The 21,487-nt window shown below is 45.1% G+C and overlaps 1 protein-coding gene across 1 annotated transcript; it reads right to left on the bottom strand.

Annotated features, from left to right (window-relative positions):
• Positions 1-52: 52 nt before the first annotated feature.
• tbx20 (T-box transcription factor 20) lies at positions 53-21,225 on the bottom strand. The gene is made up of 8 exons (XM_060901024.1): positions 21,096-21,225; positions 17,119-17,368; positions 16,455-16,619; positions 16,162-16,270; positions 15,291-15,449; positions 8,254-8,330; positions 758-870; positions 53-631 (listed from the first exon to the last, which is right to left on the bottom strand). Exons 1-8 carry the CDS (start codon positions 21,223-21,225, stop codon positions 342-344), a joined length of 1,293 nt encoding a protein of 430 aa, XP_060757007.1. The 3' UTR covers positions 53-341.
• Positions 21,226-21,487: the final 262 nt, after the last annotated feature.

Genomic DNA, 21,487 nt, shown 5'->3' on the forward strand with positions numbered 1-21,487 from the left:
GTGCTCACAGCTCCCTCTTGTGGCAGGAGGATCACGTTCTGGCCATCTGGAATTGGATTTTACAGTTGTGTTTATTTCTCAGCAGCAGTGTCTTTACAGTAATGATCATGTTATTTACACCTTGAGCAGGCTCTGGATGGCGGCGTATGGACCCTGCCTCACATGTGAAGGAGATAAATAAACATCTTGAAAGTAAGTGTGTGTGTGTGTCTGTGTGTGTGTTTACATGCTCACAGCACCCACTTAAGGTTTTTTTTCCTCTAACATAAAGCAGATAAGGAGTTACAACATGCAGACTGTGTGTGTGTTTTCTGCATGGCGCCCCCTGTAGACAGTGGCACTCAAACGAAGGGTGTCATGACGGTGGAGGAGTGGCGCAGGCTCTGGATGGCAGCGTATGGACCCTGCTGGAAGTAGTGATGGTAACGCGGCATGTGGAAGGAAGGGAAGCTCGGCCCACTGGTGCCAGTCAGAGTGGGTGGGGCCAAGGGGACAGCCAGTCTGCCATAGGTGGGCAAAGAGCCTTGGATAGGGTGTGCCAGGGACTGAGGGGGCTGGAACCCTGAAAAACCCGAGGAGCCTGAAACCCACGAGCTCAAGGAAAGGTTATCAGACGCTGTGAAAGCAGAACCTAGAGAGAGAGAGACAGACAGAGAGTTTGACATTTATTGAACTACATACAGACATTTTTTAGTTCCAATCTGAAATGCAGGTGTACAGGTAGGTGTTCTGGACTTGTGTGTGTGTGTCCCCTCACCACGTGTGTGTGTGGTGTGTGTGTCCTCTCCGATTGTCTCCTCCTCTCCGGTGTACGTCCGTATGGGTGAGCGAGCGTACGAGTGTTTATGGATCAAACTCTCCACACTTTCCCTACAGCAGAATTTAAACACACACAACCATGACATGAATCTCCAGTGCATACACACACACACACACACTCTCAGTGTAACAGGACAGATGGAGAGGAAGTGTGGTGTGTGCTGGTCTTCAGTATTTTATTAGACTTTATAAGAACAGTGTTTGTAATAACAGAAATATTATTGCTCTGAATTCATAGCTAGCTACGGTACTCTTCTAACTCATGCTAATTCATGCTAGTGCTTGCTAATTCTTGCTAGCTCATGCTAACTCATGCAAATGTAACAATCTTGTGCATACTGAATACAGTGATATGTTAACATTCAGCATCCTTTAGTGTCCTCCTCCCCTCTGCTTAGTGATAACCATCTTGCTAACTGATGCTAGTGAAAGCTAGCTAACGGAACTCATGCGATGTGAACGCTAACAATAATGCATTGTTAGTGATATTTGTTATATATAATGTAATGAACATGTCTAATACACACAGTTCTGTGCAAAAGTTTGAGACACGTAAAGAAATGCTGTCGACCAAAAATGGCTTAAAAATCTCATCTCATCTCATTATCTGTAGCCGCTTTATCCTGTTCTACAGGGTCGCAGGCAAGCTGGAGCCTATCCCAGCTGACTACGGGCGAAAGGCGGGGTTCACCCTGGACAAGTCGCCAGGTCATCACAGGGCTGACACATAGACACAGACAACCATTCACACTCACATTCACACCTACGCTCAATTTAGAGTCACCAGTTAACCTAACCTGCATGTCTTTGGACTGTGGGGGAAACCGGAGCACCCGGAGGAAACCCACGCGGACACGGGGAGAACATGCAAACTCCGCACAGAAAGGCCCTCGTCGGCCACGGGGCTCGAACCCAGGACCTTCTTGCTGTGAGGCGACAGCGCTAACCACTACACCACCATGCCGCCTGGCTTAAAAATAATGAAATTAAATGTTTCAATATTAGAAAATACTATAAACAGTAATCAGTGAGCCATAATAAATGAAACAAAGTCAGTATTTGGTGTGAGACGACCCTTTGCTTTAAAAAGAAATCCATCTCAGGTCCAGTGAGGTCAGTTTTATGTGGAAATGATCTGTAGGTTTTACTGAGCATCTTACAGAACCAGCCACAGTTCTTCTGGACACTTTGACTGTCACACTCACTTCTTCATTTTACACCAAAACCCAGCAGCCTTCATTATGCTTTCTTTTTTCATCTGAAAAGTGCGCTCTTATGGAATACGCTGCTCAGATGCAAACTTTTTTTCTCGTCTCGTCTTCATCCGCTTATCCGGGGCCGGGTCGTGGAGGCAGCAGTCTGAGCATGGAAGCCCAAACTTCCCTCTCCCAGACACCTCGGCTAGCTCCTCGGGAAGAACACCGAAGCGTTCCCAGGCCAGCCGAGAGACATAGTCCCTCCAGTGTGTCCTGGGTCTTCCCCGGGGCCTCCTCCCGGGGGGACATGCCTGGAACACCTCCCCAGGGAGGCGTCTAGGAGGCATCCAAAAGAGATGCCCGAGCCACCTCAGCTGATTCCTCTCAATGTGGAGGAGCAGCGGCTCTACTCCGAGCTCCTCCCGAGTGACTGTGCTTCTCACCCTATCTCTAAGGGAGCGCCCAGCCACCCTGCGAAGGAAACTCATTTCGGCCGCTTGTATCCGCGATCTTGTTCTTTCAGTCATTACCCAAAGCTCATGACCATAGGCGAGAGTCGGAACGTAGATCGACCGGTAAATCGAGAGCTTCGCCTTTTGGCTCAGCTCCTTCTTCACCACGACGGACCGGTAAAGCGACCGCATCACTGTGGAGGCTGCACCGATCCGCCTGTCAATCTCACGCTCCATCCTTCCCTCACTCGTGAACAAGATCCTGAGATACTTAAACTCCTCCACTTGAGGCAGGACTTCTCCACCAACCTGGAGAGGGTAAGCCACCCTTTTCCAGTCGAGAACCATGGCCTCGGACTTGGAGGTGCTGATTCTCATCCCAGCCGCTTCACACTCGACTGCAAACTGCCCCAGTGCATGCTGAAGGTCCTGGTTTGAAGAAGCCAACAGGACATCATCATCTGCGAAAAGCAGAGATGAAATCCTGTGGTTCCCAAACAGGATTCCTTCCGGCCCCTGGCTGCGCCTAGAAATTCTGTCCATAAAAATTATGAACAGAACCGGTGACAAAGGGCAGCCCTGCCAGAGTCCAACATACACTGGGAACAGGTCTGACTTACTGCCGGCAATGTGAACCAGACTCCTGCTCCGTTCGTACAGGGACCGGACAGCCCTTAGCAAAGAGCCCCGAACCCCATACTCCCGAAGCACCCCCCACAGAATACCACGAGGGACACGGTCGAATACCTTCTCCAGATCCACAAAGCACATGTGGACTGGTTGGGCAAACTCCCATGAACCCTCGAGCACCCTATGAAGAGTATAGAGCTGGTCCAGTGTCCCGCGACCAGGACGAAAACCGCATTGTTCCTCCTGGATCCGAGGTTCGACTATTGGCCAAATTCTCCTCTCCAGTACCCTGGAGTAAACCTTCCCAGGGAGGCTGAGAACTGTGATTCCCCTATAATTGGAGCACACTCTCCGGTCCCCTTTCTTAAAAAGAGGGACCACCATCCCAGTCTGCCACTCCAGAGGCACTGTCCCCGACCACCACGCGATGTTGCAGAGGCGTGTCAGCCAAGACAGCCCCACAACATCCAGAGACTTGAGATACTCAGGGCGGATCTCATCCACCCCCGGTGCCCTGCCACCAAGGAGCTTGCAAACCACCTCAGTGACTTCAGCTTGGGTAATGGACGAGTCCACCTCTGAGTCATCAGCCTCCGTTTCCTCAATGGAAGACGTGATGGTGGGATTGAGGAGATCCTCAAAGTATTCCTTCCACCACCCGACAATGTCCCCAGTCAAGGTCAACAGCTCCCCACCCACACCGTAAACAGTGTTGGCAGAGTACTGCTTCCCTCTCCTGAGGCGCCGGATGGTTTGCTAGAATTTCTTCGAGGCCGACCGATAGTCCTTCTCCATGGCCTCACTGAACTCCTCCCAGTTCCGAGTTTTTGCCTCCGCAACTGCCTGAGCTGCAGCACGCCTGGCCTGCCGATACCAGTCAGCTGCCTCAGGAGTCCCGGAGGCCAACATGGCCCAATAGGACTCCTTCTTCAGCTTGACAGCATCCCTTACTTCCGGTGTCCATCACCAGGTTTGGGGATTGCCGCCACGACAGGCACCGGAGACCTTGCGGCCACAGCTCTGAACAGCCGCGTCTACAATGGAGGTAGAGAACATGGTCCACTCAGACTCTATGTCCCCTGCCTCCCTCGGAAGCTGGGAGAAGCTCTCCCAGAGGTGGGACTTAAAGACCTCCCCGACAGAGTGCTCGGCCAGATGTTCCCAGCAGACCCTCACCATACGTTTGGGCCTGCCAGATCTGTCTGGCTTCCTCCTCCGCCAGTGGCTCCAACTCACCACCAGGTGGTGATCAGTTGACAGCTCAGCCCCTCTCTTCACCCAAGTGTCCAAGACATAGGGCCGGAGATCCGATGAAATGACAAAGTCGATCATCGACCTCCGACCTAAGGTGTCCTTGTGCACTTATGGACACCCCATGCTCGAACATGGTGTTCGTTATGGACAAACCGTGACTAGCACAAAAGTCCAATAACAAAACACCACTTGGGTTCAGATCGAGGAGGCCGTTCCTCCCAATCACGCCCCTCCAGGTGTCACTGTCCTTGCCCACGTGAGCGTTTAAAGTCCCCCAGTAGAACAATGGAGTCCCCAGTCTGAGCACCTCTCAGTACCTCTCCCAGGGACTCCAAGAAGGCCGGATACTCTATACTGCTATTCGGCCCGTAGGCACAAACAACAGCAAGAGCCCTCTCCCCAGTGCGAAGGCGCAGAGAGGCGACCCTCTCATTCACTTGGGTAAACTCCAACATGTGGCGGCTGAGCTGGGGAGCTATAAGCAAGCCCACACCAGCCCGCCGCCGCTCACCATGGGCGACTCCATAGAAGTGGAGAGTCCAGCCCCTCTCGAGGAGCTGGTTCCGGAGCCCAAGCTGTGCATGGAGGTGAGCCCGACTATCTCTAGCCGGTACCTCTCAACCTCCCGCACAAGCTCAGGCTCTTTCCCCCCCAGCGAAGTGACATTCCATGTCCCAACAGCTAGCCGCTGTGTTCGGGGATCAGGTTGTCGAGGCCCCTGCCTTCGACTGCCACCCAATCCACACTGCACCGACCCCCTACGGCTACCTCTGTGGTACTTTTTTTCTGTAACATTTAATTTTGTGCTGGAAAATGAACATTTGGACTCTCAAATGTTTTTGTAATGACTCAATAATGTAGAAATCATAAAATAGAAATCTATAATAAGGTTTGTATTTTTAAAAAATGGGGGGGTAAGACTTTTGCACAGAACTGTAGATAAAGGTGAATTTTACAATATTGTGAATGTGGACACTTTAGAATAATTAAATCCCTTTCATAAAACTAAAACTGATTCCGATGTTTGTGATTTATATTGAAATGGATTTAAAAATACAACATTGTGAAAATATGATGAAGGAATAATGACAATGTTTAAGGTGATGGTGACTAACACACACACACACACACACACACACACACACACACACACACACACACACACACACACAGAGTCCCAAAGTCTCTCAATGAGGTTTAAAAACACACATGGGACTCTGCCTCTGTGTGTGTGTGTGTGTGTGTGTGTGTAAGTGCATTAGCGTGTGTTAGATTAGCTCCTCGGCGGTCGCTGTAGCTCAGAGTGCTCTGAATCGGGGAGCCATGCGTCCGAATTATGCTCACAATCCAGTTAGGGAAGTGCAATATCTGTCAGCAGCGCAATACAAATCTGTGTGTTTTTATCAGTGCTGTGTGTGTGTGTGTGTGTGTGTGTGTGTGCGCGCGCGTGCGTGCATGCGCGCGCGTGCAAGTACGATGTGGGGGGGGCTGGCTTCAATCAGGGCCCCGTCCCAAATCAAATTAGTCTGTGTTTTAGTGCACTGCCTGACTCCAGACTAATGCGATTTCTGCAGCTCCCTGAAGATCAATTCATCAGATCTCATCATTCACAACCCTCAGAGAGAGAGAGGGGAGAGGGGGGAGAGGGAGGGGGGAGGGAGAGAGAGAGAAAGAGAGAGAGGGGCAAGGGGGAGAGGGAGGGGGGAGGGAGAGAGAGGGGGGAGGGGGAGAGAGAGAGAGAGAGAGAGAGGGGGGGGAGAGATAGGGGAGGGGGGAGAGAGAGGGGGGAGAGGGAGAGAGAGAGAGAGAGAGAGAGAGAGAGAGAGGGGAGAGATAGGGGGAGGAGGGGCGGAGAGATAGGGGAGGGGGGAGAGAGAGGGAGAGAGAGAGAGAGAGGGGGGGAGAGATAGGGGAGGGGGGAGAGAGAGGGAGAGAGAGAGAGAGAGAGGGAGAGAGGGGGAGGGAGGGAGAGAGAGAGGGAGACAGGGGAGGGGGGAGAGATGGGGAGGAGGAGGGGGAGGGGAGAGAGAGGGAGAGAGGGGGGAGAGGGGGAGAGAGGGAGAGAGGGGAGAGATAGGGGAGGAGGAGGGGGGAGGGGAGAGAGAGGGGGGAGAGGGAGAGAGAGGGAGAGAGGGGAGAGATAGGGGGAGGAGGGGCGGAGAGATAGGGGAGGAGGAGGGGGGAGGGGAGAGAGAGGGAGAGAGGGGGGAGAGGGAGAGAGAGAGGGAGGGAGGGGGAGAGATAGGGGGAGGAGGAGGGGGAGGGGAGAGATAGGGGGAGGAGGAGGGGGAGGGGAGAGAGAGGGAGAGAGGGGGGAGAGGGGGAGAGAGATGGAGAGAGAGACGTGGGGGAGAGATAGAGAGAGAGACGGGGAGAGAGAGAGAGACGGGGAGAGAGAGAGAGAGATGGGAGGGAGAGAGAGAGGGAGACGGAGACGGGGAGAGAGAGAGAGAGAGAGAGGGAGACGGGGAGAGAGAGAGAGAGAGAGAGAAAGAGGGAGACGGGGAGAGAGAGAGAGAGAGGGAGACGGGGGAGAGAGAGAGAGAGAGAGAGAAAGAGGGAGACGGGGAGAGAGAGAGAGAGAGGGAGACGGGGAGAGAGAGAGAGAGAGAGAGAGAGAGAGGGAGACAGAGTGAGTTATATTTGGGAGGATGTTCCCTACACAGTCAGCCTTCTTCAGCACTCAGATAAAGTCTGTCTCAGTCTCGAGGCTGAACGTCTCCCTGAACTGATTCTGGATTTAAAGCAGTGTTTATGTTCCTCTGATGTCCCTTTTCCACCAAAGCAGTTCCAGGGCTGGTTCGGGGCCAGTGCTTAGTTTGGAACTGGGTTTTCTGTTTCCGCTGACAAAGAACTGGCTCTGGGGCCAGAAAAACCGGTTCCAGGCTAGCACCAACTCTCTGCTGGGCCAGAGGAAAGAACCGCTTACGTCAGCGGGGGGGCGGAGTTGTTAAGACCAACAACAATAACAAGACCACAAAAGATCGCCATTTTTAAGCGACGAGAAGCAGCAGCTGTACAAACATGAAGTCATCCATTATTATTATTGTTGTTGTTGCCGCTGCTGCTTCTTCTCCGTGTTGTTGTTGCTATGATATTCACGCCAAGGTTTATACAAACGCAGCGACGTCACTGACGTATACAGCAACGTAACTGATGTATACAACGACATAATGACGTGGCTCTGCTTAGCACCCCAAGCTATGGAAAAGCAAACTGGTTCTCAGCTGGCTCACAAGTTGAACGAGTTGTGAACCAGCACCGGCACCGGCCCCGAACCAGCCCTGGAACTGATTTGGTGGAAAAGGGGTATGAGTAATACGTTTCTGTGAGTCAATAAACAACAACAAACAGGAAGTGCAGATGTATATTTCCTGCTATAGGCATTTGGAGGGGTTAGGGAATAGGGAGCAGGCGTTTGGAGGGCTTAGGGAATAGGGAGCAGGCATTTGGAGGGCTTAGGGAATAGGGAGCAGGCGTTTGGAGGGCTTAGGGAATAGGGAGCAGGCATTTGGAGGGCTTAGGGAATAGGGAGCAGGCGTTTGGAGGGGTTAGGGAATAGGGAGCAGGCGTTTGGAGGGCTTAGGGAATAGGGAGCAGGCATTTGGAGGGCTTAGGGAATAGGGAGCAGGTGTTTGGAGGGGTTAGGGAATAGGGAGCAGGCGTTTGGAGGGGTTAGGGAATAGGGAGCAGGCGTTTGGAGGGGTTAGGGAATAGGGAGCAGGCGTTTGGAGGGGTTAGGGAATAGGGAGCAGGCGTTTGGAGGGGTTAGGGAATAGGGAGCAGGCGTTTGGAAAACACAGCCTAGCTTCAAACTCAGAGTAAGTGTTCTCTAACAGGAACATTATTTATTTATAGTACACCTCATGACTGTGTGTGTGTGTGTGTGTGTTTCTCAGTACCTCTCGATGTCTGTGAGTCTGGACGAGTCTCTGAAGCCTTTAGCAAACGGGTTGCTGTCGATCTTCAGCTTAGTGATCTGTAACACAGGACAAGAATTACATTAGATAGCCGTCTCTCTCTCTCTCGGTCTGTCTGTCTCTCTCTCTGTGTTGCTCTCTTGCTCTGTCTCTCTCCCTCTGTTGCATGCTGGGAGTGTGTGTGTGAGTGAGTGTGTGAGGATTCACGGTGAGAGCGCGATTGTTTGGGGTTCATCCCTTTCTTTTTTTCATACTTTGTTTCTTGCTTTAAGTATTAAAATAACTTTCAGTTTAGCGTTATCTAAGATTTTGTGTTAATTGTTGATTTAGTTTTGTGAGGAGGAAAGTGGTGACATGGCGGGGTGTAGGAATGGCGTCTCACCTGGTTGGGTGTGGCCCTTCCCTTTCACTCCGCCACGGAATCAGGTGTGTCCCTGAAGCGGGATCGAGTGTGGAGGATGTGCTGCTCGCAGTCGGTAAACAGGTCGGACATGAAAATATCGCTTCGGTGTCTAGGATGAATAAAGCAGTGGTGATATTTTTTAAAGAAGAACGGCTGGTGAGTCGTCTTGTTGAGACCGGGGTGTGGATAAATGAAGTGTTTGTGCCAATTACGCCACGAGTTTCGCCCACAGTTAAAGTCGCCATCTCTAATGTTCCCCCTTTATCCCAAACAGTGACATTGAGCGCGAGCTCTCAAGGTTCGGGAAATTCGCCAGCACAATGAGAGTGACTCCACTGGGCTGTAAGAACGAGGCCCTGAAACATGTGCTGTCTTTTCAGCAGCAGGTCTTCACGTTCCCCGAGTCTCCAATATTAGATGTTTCTTTTCATGTTTTACACGGAAATAAATCTTACATGTTGTATGTGACTACAGGGAGCATGCGGTGTTTTGAATGCGGCGATATCGGCCATAAAAAGTTTGTATGCCCTCATAAAGCTCAGGCCGATGAGGGCGAAAAGACCAGCGATGGTTCGGTTGTGGTCCAAAAGGGACCCAAAGAAACAAATAGAGATTTCTGACTCGAGTGTCCCGGCTGTGGAAGAACCAGCGGGACAAAAAAATCAGTGACTGTAACGTTTCAGTGGGAAACACGGCGGATAAAACTGAAACAGAAACTGATCCTCTAACGGAGGCAGTCAGTGGATCAGAACCCTGCGGTGCTGAACGATGGGGAAGACACTGATCTGGGGTCAGATAGCGGGGCAGAGACCATCACTCCAGAGCCCGTTACTGACCCACCTGTCACAGACATCACTGTACTGAACACCGGAGAGCCACTGGCAGAAGAAGGGGGTGATGAGGTCACGGGGAATGAGGATGCTCTGTCTGAGATCTCCAGCCTGTCTGATCTGGGCTCACAGGCGATGGATGAACAGCTCGACTCTCGAGAGGAAATTAACACGCTTTTAGCTGAAACATTTGGGAAAACAGTAGAGGCGAGTGATTACTTCTCTGATTTGGATAAGTTTATTGTGTCAGTGGTTATGTTACAGCGGACAGTTGGTTATGATGTACTGTGCAGGAAAAAGAGATTCAGACTTAAGGAAATGTTGGCAAGATTGCAGACGGGCAAGACCCCCGTCACTCGGGGAAAAAGTGATAAAGTCACGTGGTGAAGTCTATTCTGATCCTGCCCTTTTTCTCATTTCTTAATGCAGTCTTTCTGTTTAGGGTCTCTAAATATTAATGGGGCTAGAGACAGTAATAAAAGAGCTGGATTAGCAAAATACTTACGAATTAAAAAGTTGAGGTTATATTCTTACAAGAGACGCATTCTGACAGCACTAATGAGGTGGAGTCGGGTGTTTGGAGGGAAGGGAACCATATTTTAAGTCATGGATCGAACACTAGTGCAGGAGCAGCAATTCTCTTCGCAAGAAATATTAATGTCGCAGTGATCTCAGTAACCGAGCTCGTAAAGGGGAGGGGTTTAGTTGTTGAAGCTGAAATTCAGGGCACCTTGTTTCTTTTTATAAATGTTTACGCACCTAATAGCGGCCCAGAGCGCTCGAGTGTTTTAGGAAAGATAGACACCACGCTGCAACAGTGCAGTAAAGATTGTTTTATGGTAATGGGGGGACTGGAACTGCACTCCTGATTTTATTTTAGACAGAAATGGGGAGGAGCCTCATCCCCAGTCTAGTCAGCTGCTTCACAACCTCATAAAAAAGGTCAATTTAGTAGCTGTATGGAGAAGCAGAAATGTAAAATCAAGACAGTACACATGGGTGAAGGTGTCTGATGCTGTTTTTTTCTGCTGCTAGACGAGACAGAATATACGTGAGCAGTTCATATAATAATAGAATAATCAATGCTTTTATATTCCCCAATGGTTTTATGGATCATCACATGATGACTGTTGACATAAACATGATTAAACTACCACGCCCACATTATTATTGGCATTTTAATGTAAAACTGTTACTCGATACAGTGTTTTGTGAAAAGTTTATTTTGGAATCACTGGAAACAGAAGAAAAATGAATTTGAGAATCTGAGTCAGAGGTGGGAAAACTCAGATAAAAAATTTTGCCAGAACTATACTGCATGTGCTACTGCGAACATAAAAGCAACTATTAATAGGCTGGAGAAGGAGATTTTGTACGTTGAAAGCAACTTAGAAAACCAAAATGCTCCAGAGGTGAGCAGGGCACTGCAGGAGAAGAAGCAGGACTTGAGTTTCTTTCTTCAGGAATGAGTGAAAGGGGCTCTGGTGAGAGCCAGAATGGCTGCAGTGACGGACATGGACGCCCCCAGTGCTTTCTTCTTCAAACTTGAGCAGAAGACAGCACAACAGAGACAAATGCTGCATCTTCATCGACCTGATGGGTCCCTAACAACAGACCCAGCTGAAATGAGTAAGCTGGCAGTGGCCTTCTACTCCGAGCTCTACGCAGCTGGTAATGGCAGAGGCTCCAACTTTCCCGCCGTGGGCAGGAGCTCTCCCGCTTTAGGGAACATTTAGAAAATCCTCCCGACCTCCCGCTGACAACATAAAAATCTCCCGCCCGCATTGACTTTAGACATTTAGACATTGACTTTAGACATATTAAAGTTTGGTTTATAGTCACTGGATTTATCTAGATCTGTCACTATTAATAAGATTTAATTGACATGAAATGTGGTGAATCATTATATAAAACTCGCCTTCGTGCCTATGGCGCTCAAACTTGTCTCCTTCCGAGCTACTCGCAGAGAGGGAAAATCTCCCTCTTTGCAATTTCCCAAGTTGGAGCCTCTGTAATGGTGATGAAGAGAGCACAGCCCAGCTTCTTCAGGGACTACCAGAACTCAGCCCAAGGCAGAAGGAGACCCTGGACACCAACATCATGTTCAGGGAACTTACACAAGCTGTTCAGCAGCAATCAGCAGGACATGCACCCGGAATAGACGGACTGCCGGCTGAGTTCTACAAGCACTTCTGGGGAGTACTGGGGAGGACTATCACAACGTGATGAAGGACCGTGCGACGAGGAGGCTACTGCCTAGTAGCAGCCGGAGTGCTGTTCTGTCACTGCTGCCGAAGAAAGGAGATCTGGGCTCACTCAAGAACTGGCGGCCTGTTTCCCTTCTCTGCCTGGACTATAAGATTTTAGCAAAGCGTCTGGCAAATAGACTGAAAGGTTTTTTTTTAGCACTCTGGTTCATAAGGATCAGTCATACTGTATGCCTGATAGATCTATCATGGACAATTTGTTTTTAATCAGAAACATTATAGACATTGGAATCACAGGGAAATATAGTGTGGGCCTTCTGTCACTAGATCAGGAAAAAGCTTTTGATCAGGTAGGACATGACTACCTTTTTAATGTTCTTAAAAGATTTGGGTTTGGGGAAACTTTTATTTCTTGGATTAAGCTCCTGTATGCTGATGCTTCAGTCATGGTGAAGGTGGGAGGTGGACTGAGCTGTCTGGTTCCAGTACAGAGGGCCTCAGACAGGACTGTCTGCTCTCTGGACAGCTTTATAGTCTCACTATTGAACCTCTCCTCAGCAGGCTGAGGATAACTCAGTGGTTTTAGTATTCCAGGTGACCCCACAGGAGAAAAATGTATATTGTCTGCATATGCAGATGATGCTACAGTTTTTATTATGAAGCAGGAGATGTAGCAGATCTTAATGTCAGTCTGGCAATATATGAGAGTGCGTCTTCAGCCAAAGTCAACTGGGGAAAGAGATGGAATCCTCGTAGGTGGGTGGGAGAATACTGGACTACCACGAAAACAGGATGCTTACAATGGGGAAAGGATGGGATGAAGTTCCTGGGCATGTTTTTAGGGACAGAAGATTTTAAGAAAAAGAATTGGGAGGGCATGCTGGAGAAGGTGGTTGCCAAGCTATCAAAATGGAATTGGGTATCGTCTCAGTTGTCCTACAGAGGCAAGGTCTTGGTGACAAACAACCTGGCTGCCTCCACCCTGTGGCACAAATTTGGCATCCTGGAACCACCTGTGGATCTCATACGTGAAACGCAGAGGAGACTGGTGAATTTTTTCTGGTTGAACCAACACTGGACTAGGGCACCAATGATCTATCTACTGGTACAAGATGGGGGACAAAGCCTGATCGACATACACAGATGGATCTCCACTTTCCAGCTGCAGGCAGCGCAGAAGCTGCTAAACAATAAAGATGCAGTATGGAAAAACACAGCGAGCACATTTCTGAGGAAAGTGGAGGGCCTTGGCTACACCCAGCAGCTGCTCCTGTTGAACACACAGCAGATGGAGTTGGGGAGCCTTCCCAACTTCTACCAGCCAATGCTGTGAACATGGCAGCAGGTGTTTACGGTTCACTGGAGCCTCTCTCAGCCAGAGAAGTGGATCCTCAGAGAGCCTCTGTTGTACAATCCACAGATCTCATCAAGGCTGCTGAACTCCGCAAATGTACAGGCATCTCTGCGGAGGAGCGGGTGCACGACACTGGCTGAGCTGAGAGAGGGCGATGGGTGGAAATTGGTGGCCTTCATAAAAAATGCCACTGGCTTATGGTCCCCTTGCCGAGTAGAAAAATTAGTGAGCTCCAAGAGGCGGTTGCCTGAGGGCTGTGGAGGAACTTCAAGGAGACCTGATGCAGAGACGAGCGAGCACAACAACGATTGCCCACCCTTCACTGTTTCAACAGCTGTGGAACAACCACAAGAAGAGGATGGGGACATGCTCCTCTCTTTTCAAACTTCAGTGCTGGGGAGCTTCAAGAGCCTCTCCAAGAAGGCAAGCTACACTACTTGTATAAAAATGACACACCAGGCAGCACTGAGAGGGCTGAAGGCCTCGGGGTGGTCAGGTTTGTTTGGTCCAGACTTCTCCATGAAAGGACGCTGGCGAGCCCTCTACAACCCCCTCCCCCATAGAGAAATGAACTGCCGATCTACAGTGGAGAGCGATCCACAAAGCCATAGCTACAAACAGACACGTGGCGCTCCTGAATCCAGCTGTAGCGAGGGAATGTTCCTTCTGTGGTCAAGACAAAAATGTAGAGCACCTGTTCCTGAATTGTAGTTGGGTAGAGGACTTGTTTAGACTGTTGAAGGTGTGGTTCAGGGACCTAGGGGAGGAGTTCTTGCCCAAAACATTTATAGGAGGGCCTAAATATAGTATCGCCAAGAAGGAAAAAGTTTGTTTATTGAGTTTTTTTTTTTTTAATCAGGCTTGGCAAAAATGGCTATTTGGAAAACCAGAAAAAATAACCACCTTGGGGCTGGTCCAACAGATGTGGTGGGTGTGGTGAGGGGGATGTTGGGAGCACGGCTGAAGCTTAAATATTCTTATTATGGTTTGATCAATGATGTTGAAAGGTTTTGTGAATTACGGGGAATATCTGATGTCCTTTGTTGGATAAATTAGGATGGTCAGCTGATTTTTAATGGCTGGTAATGATTCTAATTCTTATGACTTACTGCTCTTACAGTTTTTAGTTTTTTATTTTGTCTTACTATTTATCAAAATTTACAAAATTGCTTTTATGTTTTTCTCTTGATTTTATTGTTTTATCTAGTTGTTTTTTATATTTGGGTGTTTGTCCCTTTTTAGGATTTTTTAGAAACAGTATATATTTATTAACTTGTTAAATTATTTGCACATTAGTGATATTTATATATTGTTTCTCAAGTAGAGTTGTCTTCAATGATTGACTGAATAACGGGGACATAAAATCTCAATCTCTCTCTCTCTCTGTCCTGTCACAATCTCTTAGACTAAACACTCAGCCTCTACTGCTACTCCCCACACACACACACACACACACACACACACACCAGACCTTGTTAGAGATGAACATGTGTTTGTTGATGATGAGACTCACTGATAAATCTTTCCCTCTAAAACAGAGAGAGGAGTGAAAGCAGTTTTTCAGAAAGGAATCATTTCACCTCCACATGCTCTTCTGGGTAGAACTCAGGGTTCTCCATCAGAATGAATGTAAAGACCCCTTCAGGAAGATTTTCAATGATTTTTAAAAACATTTATTCTGAATTTTTTCAGCATTTGAGAGTGATTATTCAGCACTGTGTGACTTTATCTCTCCCCTAAATATCAGGTAGTTTTCAATTTAAACACCTTTACAGGATTAAACAGATTTTTAAAAAATAATTATTTTTGAACATCAATAACCCTAAATAAATTAATTAATAATAATAATAATAATAATAATAATAATAAAGGGAGTTTGTGAGAGACCGAGTGTGAGTCCGGAGCAGAGGCGGTGTGATGTCGGAGACGTGATGCCCAGGACACTGACGCTGCTGTGAATGAAGACTTAAAGGTTCTGTGAGGAAACCTAGAGCAAAGTGTCTCTCTATTCAACATGGTTCCACACTTGAACCTTTCTGCAGGCTGAGAAACTTTAACTCTACCTCTTAACAGAACCTCTTAAAGAACCTCTGGTCTCAGAACCCAGAACCTTACAGTTAGGAACTGAACTATCTTTAGGAGTTTAAGTGAAAACGGTTGCAGTACTAATGGAGCTCTGTGTGTGTGTGTGTGTGTGTGTGTGTGTGTGTTTGTGAGACACACACCAGTTGGTTCTGGTACGCAGTGACAGCGGTGAACACGGTCTCGGTGAAGATGAAGGTCCGGAACTCCTCAGATTTGAGGTTGAGCAGCGACGCTGTGTGTTCCTTCTTTTTAATGATGTGAACACGAGGTTGATATTTATGCATCGAGTTCAGGATGATCTGTACACACACACACACACACACACAGAGTTAATAGAACATATTACAGGCTTGGAGACATAAATGTGATAACAGCAGAATAAACTATTTAACAGTCTGTTATTGTTTTTAATATTGTCTCATTAAATTATTTTATTATCAATGTCATTGTTAAAATGTGTAGATTTTAAATGTTTTATTTTTACTGTCTGGAGTTAATAATCATCCTGAACATTCCTCCAGTTCATATTAAATGTTCTATATTATTCTTGTTTATACAGTTTATATTTACCTTCATTTCATTTTATTTTATTTTAGTCTATTTTTGGTCTGAATGTTTTTTTTCTCTGTTCTTCAGGATATTTATTTGTTTCACAGTAAATCAAAGCAATGTTTAATTTCATGTGTTCTGAGATGCCAGACTTTTACACAAGCAGGAAATAAAATTCAGCTCCGTTTCATTTCTCTCTCTCTCTCACACACACACACTTCAGCTTCTTAAATCGCCACATAAATAAAAAACTGAGCTTTTATACAGCTGAATAAAAAATGAACTGCATTTTATTTAAAAGAAAACCCAAATAGATGTGGAGGAAGTGGAGGAGGATGGAAGATTGAGTTTGGAGTAATTTGTATATTTGATGTTCAGAGCTGTAATATTAGAGTCTCAGACTGAGATGAAAGAGCAGCTCTGTGTGTAAAGTGTGATAAAGGAGGATAAAATAACGGGTACGTGTCCATGTTGATCCAGTTCGTTGTTGGTGAGCTTCACTTTCTCAAAGGACACCATCTGTTTGAGCAGCTGATCCCCAGTGAACGGTGAGTCGGGATGGACATACAGCCTGCACACACACACACACACACACACACCTCATTAAAGACTGTGTCAGAGTACACCATTTTGCTGAGTGGGCAGCTCTTCAAGGCCAAATATGGGCATATGGGCAGGTCTTTGAGTCCATATATTGAAGCCATCAGTAGTGGTGGACATGCAGCCTACAGAGGGACACTCGTCTGTTGTCTCACCTGGCAGGCAAGGGAGGATCAGCTTTCCCTGCCACGAGCCAGGAGGAGCGGTGATAGGCGTATCGGTATCTCTTATTGTCCACTGGAACAATGTCCATCAGCACAATGTACTTACAGTCCGGGTCCACGCCTGAGAAAGACACACGGATAGTGGGGAACATCCTCCTGCACACACACACACACACACATTAGAGAGAGAATAAATACAAAAACACAGAAACAGTATTACTGCAGTCAACATTTTTCAGTTTTAATAAAGTTTATAATATTTCATAAAACAGGAAAATCATATTCATTATTTTTATACATTTACATATATTATAGTAATAAAATGTATTAGACTTATTTTGTAAAGAACTCAGTGTTATAAAACATTACTTTATTAAAAGTTAAATTATTTAATCCACATTTCATTAACTTTTTAATGAATGAAATAAATTTATGATCATCACTGGAATGTAAACAGGAAATGAGGTACGGAGGTGATGTTTATTAAATGGGAATCTTTATTTAAAAAAAACCCCAAACCCTGTCAACCAATCAGAGTGGCTCTTAAACCCCGACGGGGCTGAATCAGCGCGCGCGTGGGGTTTATTTAAATCCATTAGCTCGTGTTCGGATAAAAATAATAACCCGTGAATGGTCATGGTGTATGACGTCACACCTGCCCGACTTGGTGATGATCATCTCGGTTCCGAGCTCGTGGAATTTGTCCCACAGGTCTTTGGTCTCGAGGCTGCAGCTGATGTTGGCCATGTGTTCACTCGGTACCGCGGGACTGCAGGGGATCAGGGGCTCCGTGCTCACCTCCACTTCCGCTTCCGCCTCCACACCCACAGCCACACCCCCTCCCACAGCCCCGCCCACAGCCACAGCGCCGCGCTCCGCACACCGAGACTTCTCCACGAACTGCTCTGGAGTCGGGAGCAAAAACATCACACACGGAATAAAGTTCGAATCCCAACCGACAGAGAGCTCCAGACACACAGCACATCATCAGAGGAACACACACACACACACACACACACAGAATTAAACAAAGATTAGATAAAAATCAACTGCACACAAAAAGAAAATGATTTGAAGTCAGATTTATTCAAACCGACAAACCATCAGATGCGTGCGCAACAACAACAGCAATAATAATAATAATAATAATAATAATAATAATAGATTTAATGCAATTGCAGTCTACAGGACAGGAGAACTTTACACTCTAGAACCCTTCAAGGTTCTCTGTATAAACCAACAAATATGTTTTATTTCATTTCCAGCTCGAGCCTTTCAGTGAAACTCTTAATAAACTCCAGAAAATATAAAATAGTATTTGTTTTCTCAGAGTGTGTGAAAAAATAAACACCGCGTTCAGGTAATAAATAATAATAAAATAAAATCATTCCCTGTGTGTGTGTGTGTGTGTGTGTGTGTGTGCGTGCGTGCGTGCGTGCGCGCGCGCGCACTCATTTCTAAAAAAATAAAAAATAAAAAACCTCTGATCTGATCTCTGTGTTCCTGTAAATAAATATAATCTGATTATATTATAATGATAAATTGTTCACAGGTCTACAGGGGAAGTCATGATCTAAAGGTTAGCGAAGCAACTTTGGGACCAAAAGGTTGCCAGTTTGATTCCCTGGACCAGCAGGAATGGCTGAAGTGCCCTTGAGTAAGGCACCGAACCCTCACCTGCCCCCAGGCTGCTCTGGGTCTGATGTACACTGCTCTGGGTAACAGGGTCTGCTAGATAGATAGATAGATAGATAGATAGATAGATAGATAGATAGATAGATAGATAGATAGATAGCAGCATCAACCATACTCAGGATTCATTCATCAATCATACTTAGACAAAAATAAATAAATAATAAAAAATAAAAAACAGATCTATCTACATAACAAAGTTCACAAACTTATAAAAATACTAAAATTTAAAAATACAGAATTTTAAAAATTAAGCTAAAAATAATAATACTAACCATAAATCTATCTATATAACAAAGTTCACAAACTTATAAAAATGCTAAAATTTAAAAATACAGAATTTAAAAATTAAGCTAAAAATAATAATTCTAACTATAATACAATAAATAAACTAATAACACGATTAAAAATCTGGGGTATTAAGTGCTGGAATGCTAAAGTGCTGGAGTTTATTGCACATTGAAGAGCTTGATGGCGGCTGGCAAGAAAGACCTTCTAGCGTTCAATCTTACATCCTGTTGGGATCAGCCTGCCACTGAAGGTGCTCTCCCGAAACACCTCCAGGGCATGAAGGGGGTGCAAGTCATTATTCACTACAATATAACGCATTATTGTGGGTAAGGGGAAACACACACACACTTCCAAAAATACTCTAAGATAAAAAAACAAATGTATTATTTATATAAATTTCTGAAGCTCAAAATTCTGTCTGAAATTATATGGATAATAATAATAATAATAATAATAATAATAATAATAATAATAATAATAATAATAATTATTATTATTATTATTATTGTCGTCATACACATTTGAAACTAATATATTTATAATTTAAAATATTATATCTCATAGTAATAATTAAACACTGACTGTAATTTCACTCACACAAGTTATAACTGGACTTTTGTTTAGGAAAAATAAACTCATCTCATCTCATTATCTGGTGTTATCTGTATGCCATATTATTCATATATGAATTATTATTATTATTATTATTATTATTATTATTATTATTATTATTATTATTATTATTACAGTGGTTAAGTTTAATTTTAGAGTGAATTCTGATCCATGCAGTAAAACTCGGTTTATAAGACACTTTATAAACTGTTGAGGAATTTTGTCAGAATCATAAATACACAGCTGAAGATAAAAACTGAACATTAAATGAATCAGAGTTTAGTTTTGCATCAAACTGCGGGATCTTAAGTCCAATAAATCTGATCCCCTCTGTGGGGTCTGATCTATAATCATCTCTCGACTTCAGCTGTGGGTTTAAAGCAGTTTGCACTGATCTCCACCTCACTTTATTATCTTCTACTTTAACTTCATTTAGACTACAGTCTGTAAAATTCTTGTAAAATATGAAAATAAACTTTTATAAATTAAATTTCCGTTACAAAAATCTTAAAACACACAAAGCAATAAGATTTATTCTCAAATAAACAGCAACACAAGATTATTATTATTATTATTATTATTATTATTATTATTATTATTATTATTATTATTATTGATCATGAATCAAATCCGATTTTACGAAATGTTTGATTTCTGATCACATTCTCTGTTTTAATAAATAATATTTGAACACTGTGCTGAAATCATTTTTATATAAATTGGGAATAAAACCTGACCGGAGACATCGCGGGGTTTAAATCAGTTTATAAAATGAACATTACAGTCAGAGTGAGATTTTATTTACAAATATAAAACATCATATATGATATATTTATATTTATTGCATATTGTACAGTGCTTAGAAAATAAAACCCACAGTCAGGAGTCTAAAGCAGCCGAAATTCATTTACACACACACACACACACACACACACACACACACACACACACACACACACACACACACACACACAAAGTTGAGTTATTATAAATCTGACTCTGTGTGTCAGATATTTATTGTGTTTCATTATAAATTTTCCTGAAAGCAGCGCGACATCATCATCATCATCATCATCATCATCATCATCATCACACTGGTTTAGACTCATCCCTCACACTCTTTTACAGGGTTATAGGAGCTGAAAACATTATTTTCTTTCACATTGTATACAGACGCCAGAAAAAGGTTCCTGAGAGTTCCTGAGAGTTCCTGAGAGGGAACCGTTTTTATTTCGGTAATTATTCTATGATTTCACTGAGGATTAAAACCCTACAGCATGCTGTAAATGTTGTGATATAACTTCTTCAACAACAACAACAACAACAACAACAACAACAACAACAACAACAACAACAACAATAACAACAACAACTGTTTAAAGGATAATCACTCAAAAGGTTCCACAGGGAATCAGTTCTAGGTTCTCTTCGCTCTAGAACCTCTTCTGCTCGCAGTGCTTTCACATCATTGTAAATTATAGAAATATTACTGTTTATTTCTATAAAAAAGTGGGAAAATGTCCAGATTGTGTTTATGATTGTGTGTAAATCAGTGCTTGAACACAATCGGGTTTCTTTATTGTTCTGAATTGAATATAAACTCTGTGCGGTGTTAGATTATAATCCTGTAGATTATTATTCTGTAGATTATAATCAGGTTCTTTATGATGCGCGTGAGTTCTGTGTGAATCATTAAAGTTGTAACTCAGAAATAAAGTTCCGATCTGTGGCGGAACCATCACGGGGACGCGTGTGTGTGTGTGTGTGTGTGTGTGTGTGTGTGTGTGTGTGTGTGTGTGTGTGTACAAATAATTTAGACTTTAAGGATCACCACATTTAAAAAAAAAACTAATCAAACGCGCGCTCACACACACACACACACACACGCACGCACGCACGCACGCACACACACACACTAAGTGTAGTAAACCTGGTGCAGTGACAGTTTGGTTTCTTTATTTCTGACTCTGTAAATGTGAATTATTTCCTCACGGCTGTGATGATGATGATGATGATGATGGAGTGTCAGGTTCTTACCCAGGGGTTTGATGGTGTTCTCCTCGCTCTCCTTGTCCTTGGCCGTGCTGCTGGAGGAGATGAGGGCCGCGATGGAGAAAGCGTTGGCTCTGGAGGAGAGCTGCGGCTTCGGACACGGACTGAACTCCATCATCACCACCGCGGAACAACACGAGCTTCACTTCACACACTCTTAATAAGGAACCAAATGAAACCACACAGACCGAACCTCCAGAACCGGAACTCAAACTAAAACCATTAAATCAAGGACAAAAAGTCGAACTGGATCTGCCTTCTTCCCAGTGTCCCCAAAAATCTCTGCAGGGTCTGATAGATCTGATCAATCTGATGAAAGTGTTAGATTTTCTCCTGGCGCTTATTTGCGCTTATTTGCGGCTTCATTTTCTCTGCAC

Source organism: Neoarius graeffei, chromosome 19, assembly GCF_027579695.1.
Source record: "Neoarius graeffei isolate fNeoGra1 chromosome 19, fNeoGra1.pri, whole genome shotgun sequence".
In the NCBI taxonomy this organism is placed as follows: domain Eukaryota; kingdom Metazoa; phylum Chordata; class Actinopteri; order Siluriformes; family Ariidae; genus Neoarius; species Neoarius graeffei.

Bases quoted from the DNA above. Each gene is read 5' to 3' on its own strand.
- tbx20 (XM_060901024.1), bottom strand. From the start codon at position 21,225: ATGGAGTTCAGTCCGTGTCCGAAGCCGCAGCTCTCCTCCAGAGCCAAC. The intron at 17,369-21,095 runs GTAAGAACCTGA...TCCCGACTCCAG, and splicing joins GAACACCATCAAACCCCTGG to AGCAGTTCGTGGAGAAGTCT. The intron at 632-757 runs GTGAGGGGACAC...CTCTCTCTCTAG, and splicing joins ACACACCACACACACACGTG to GTTCTGCTTTCACAGCGTCT.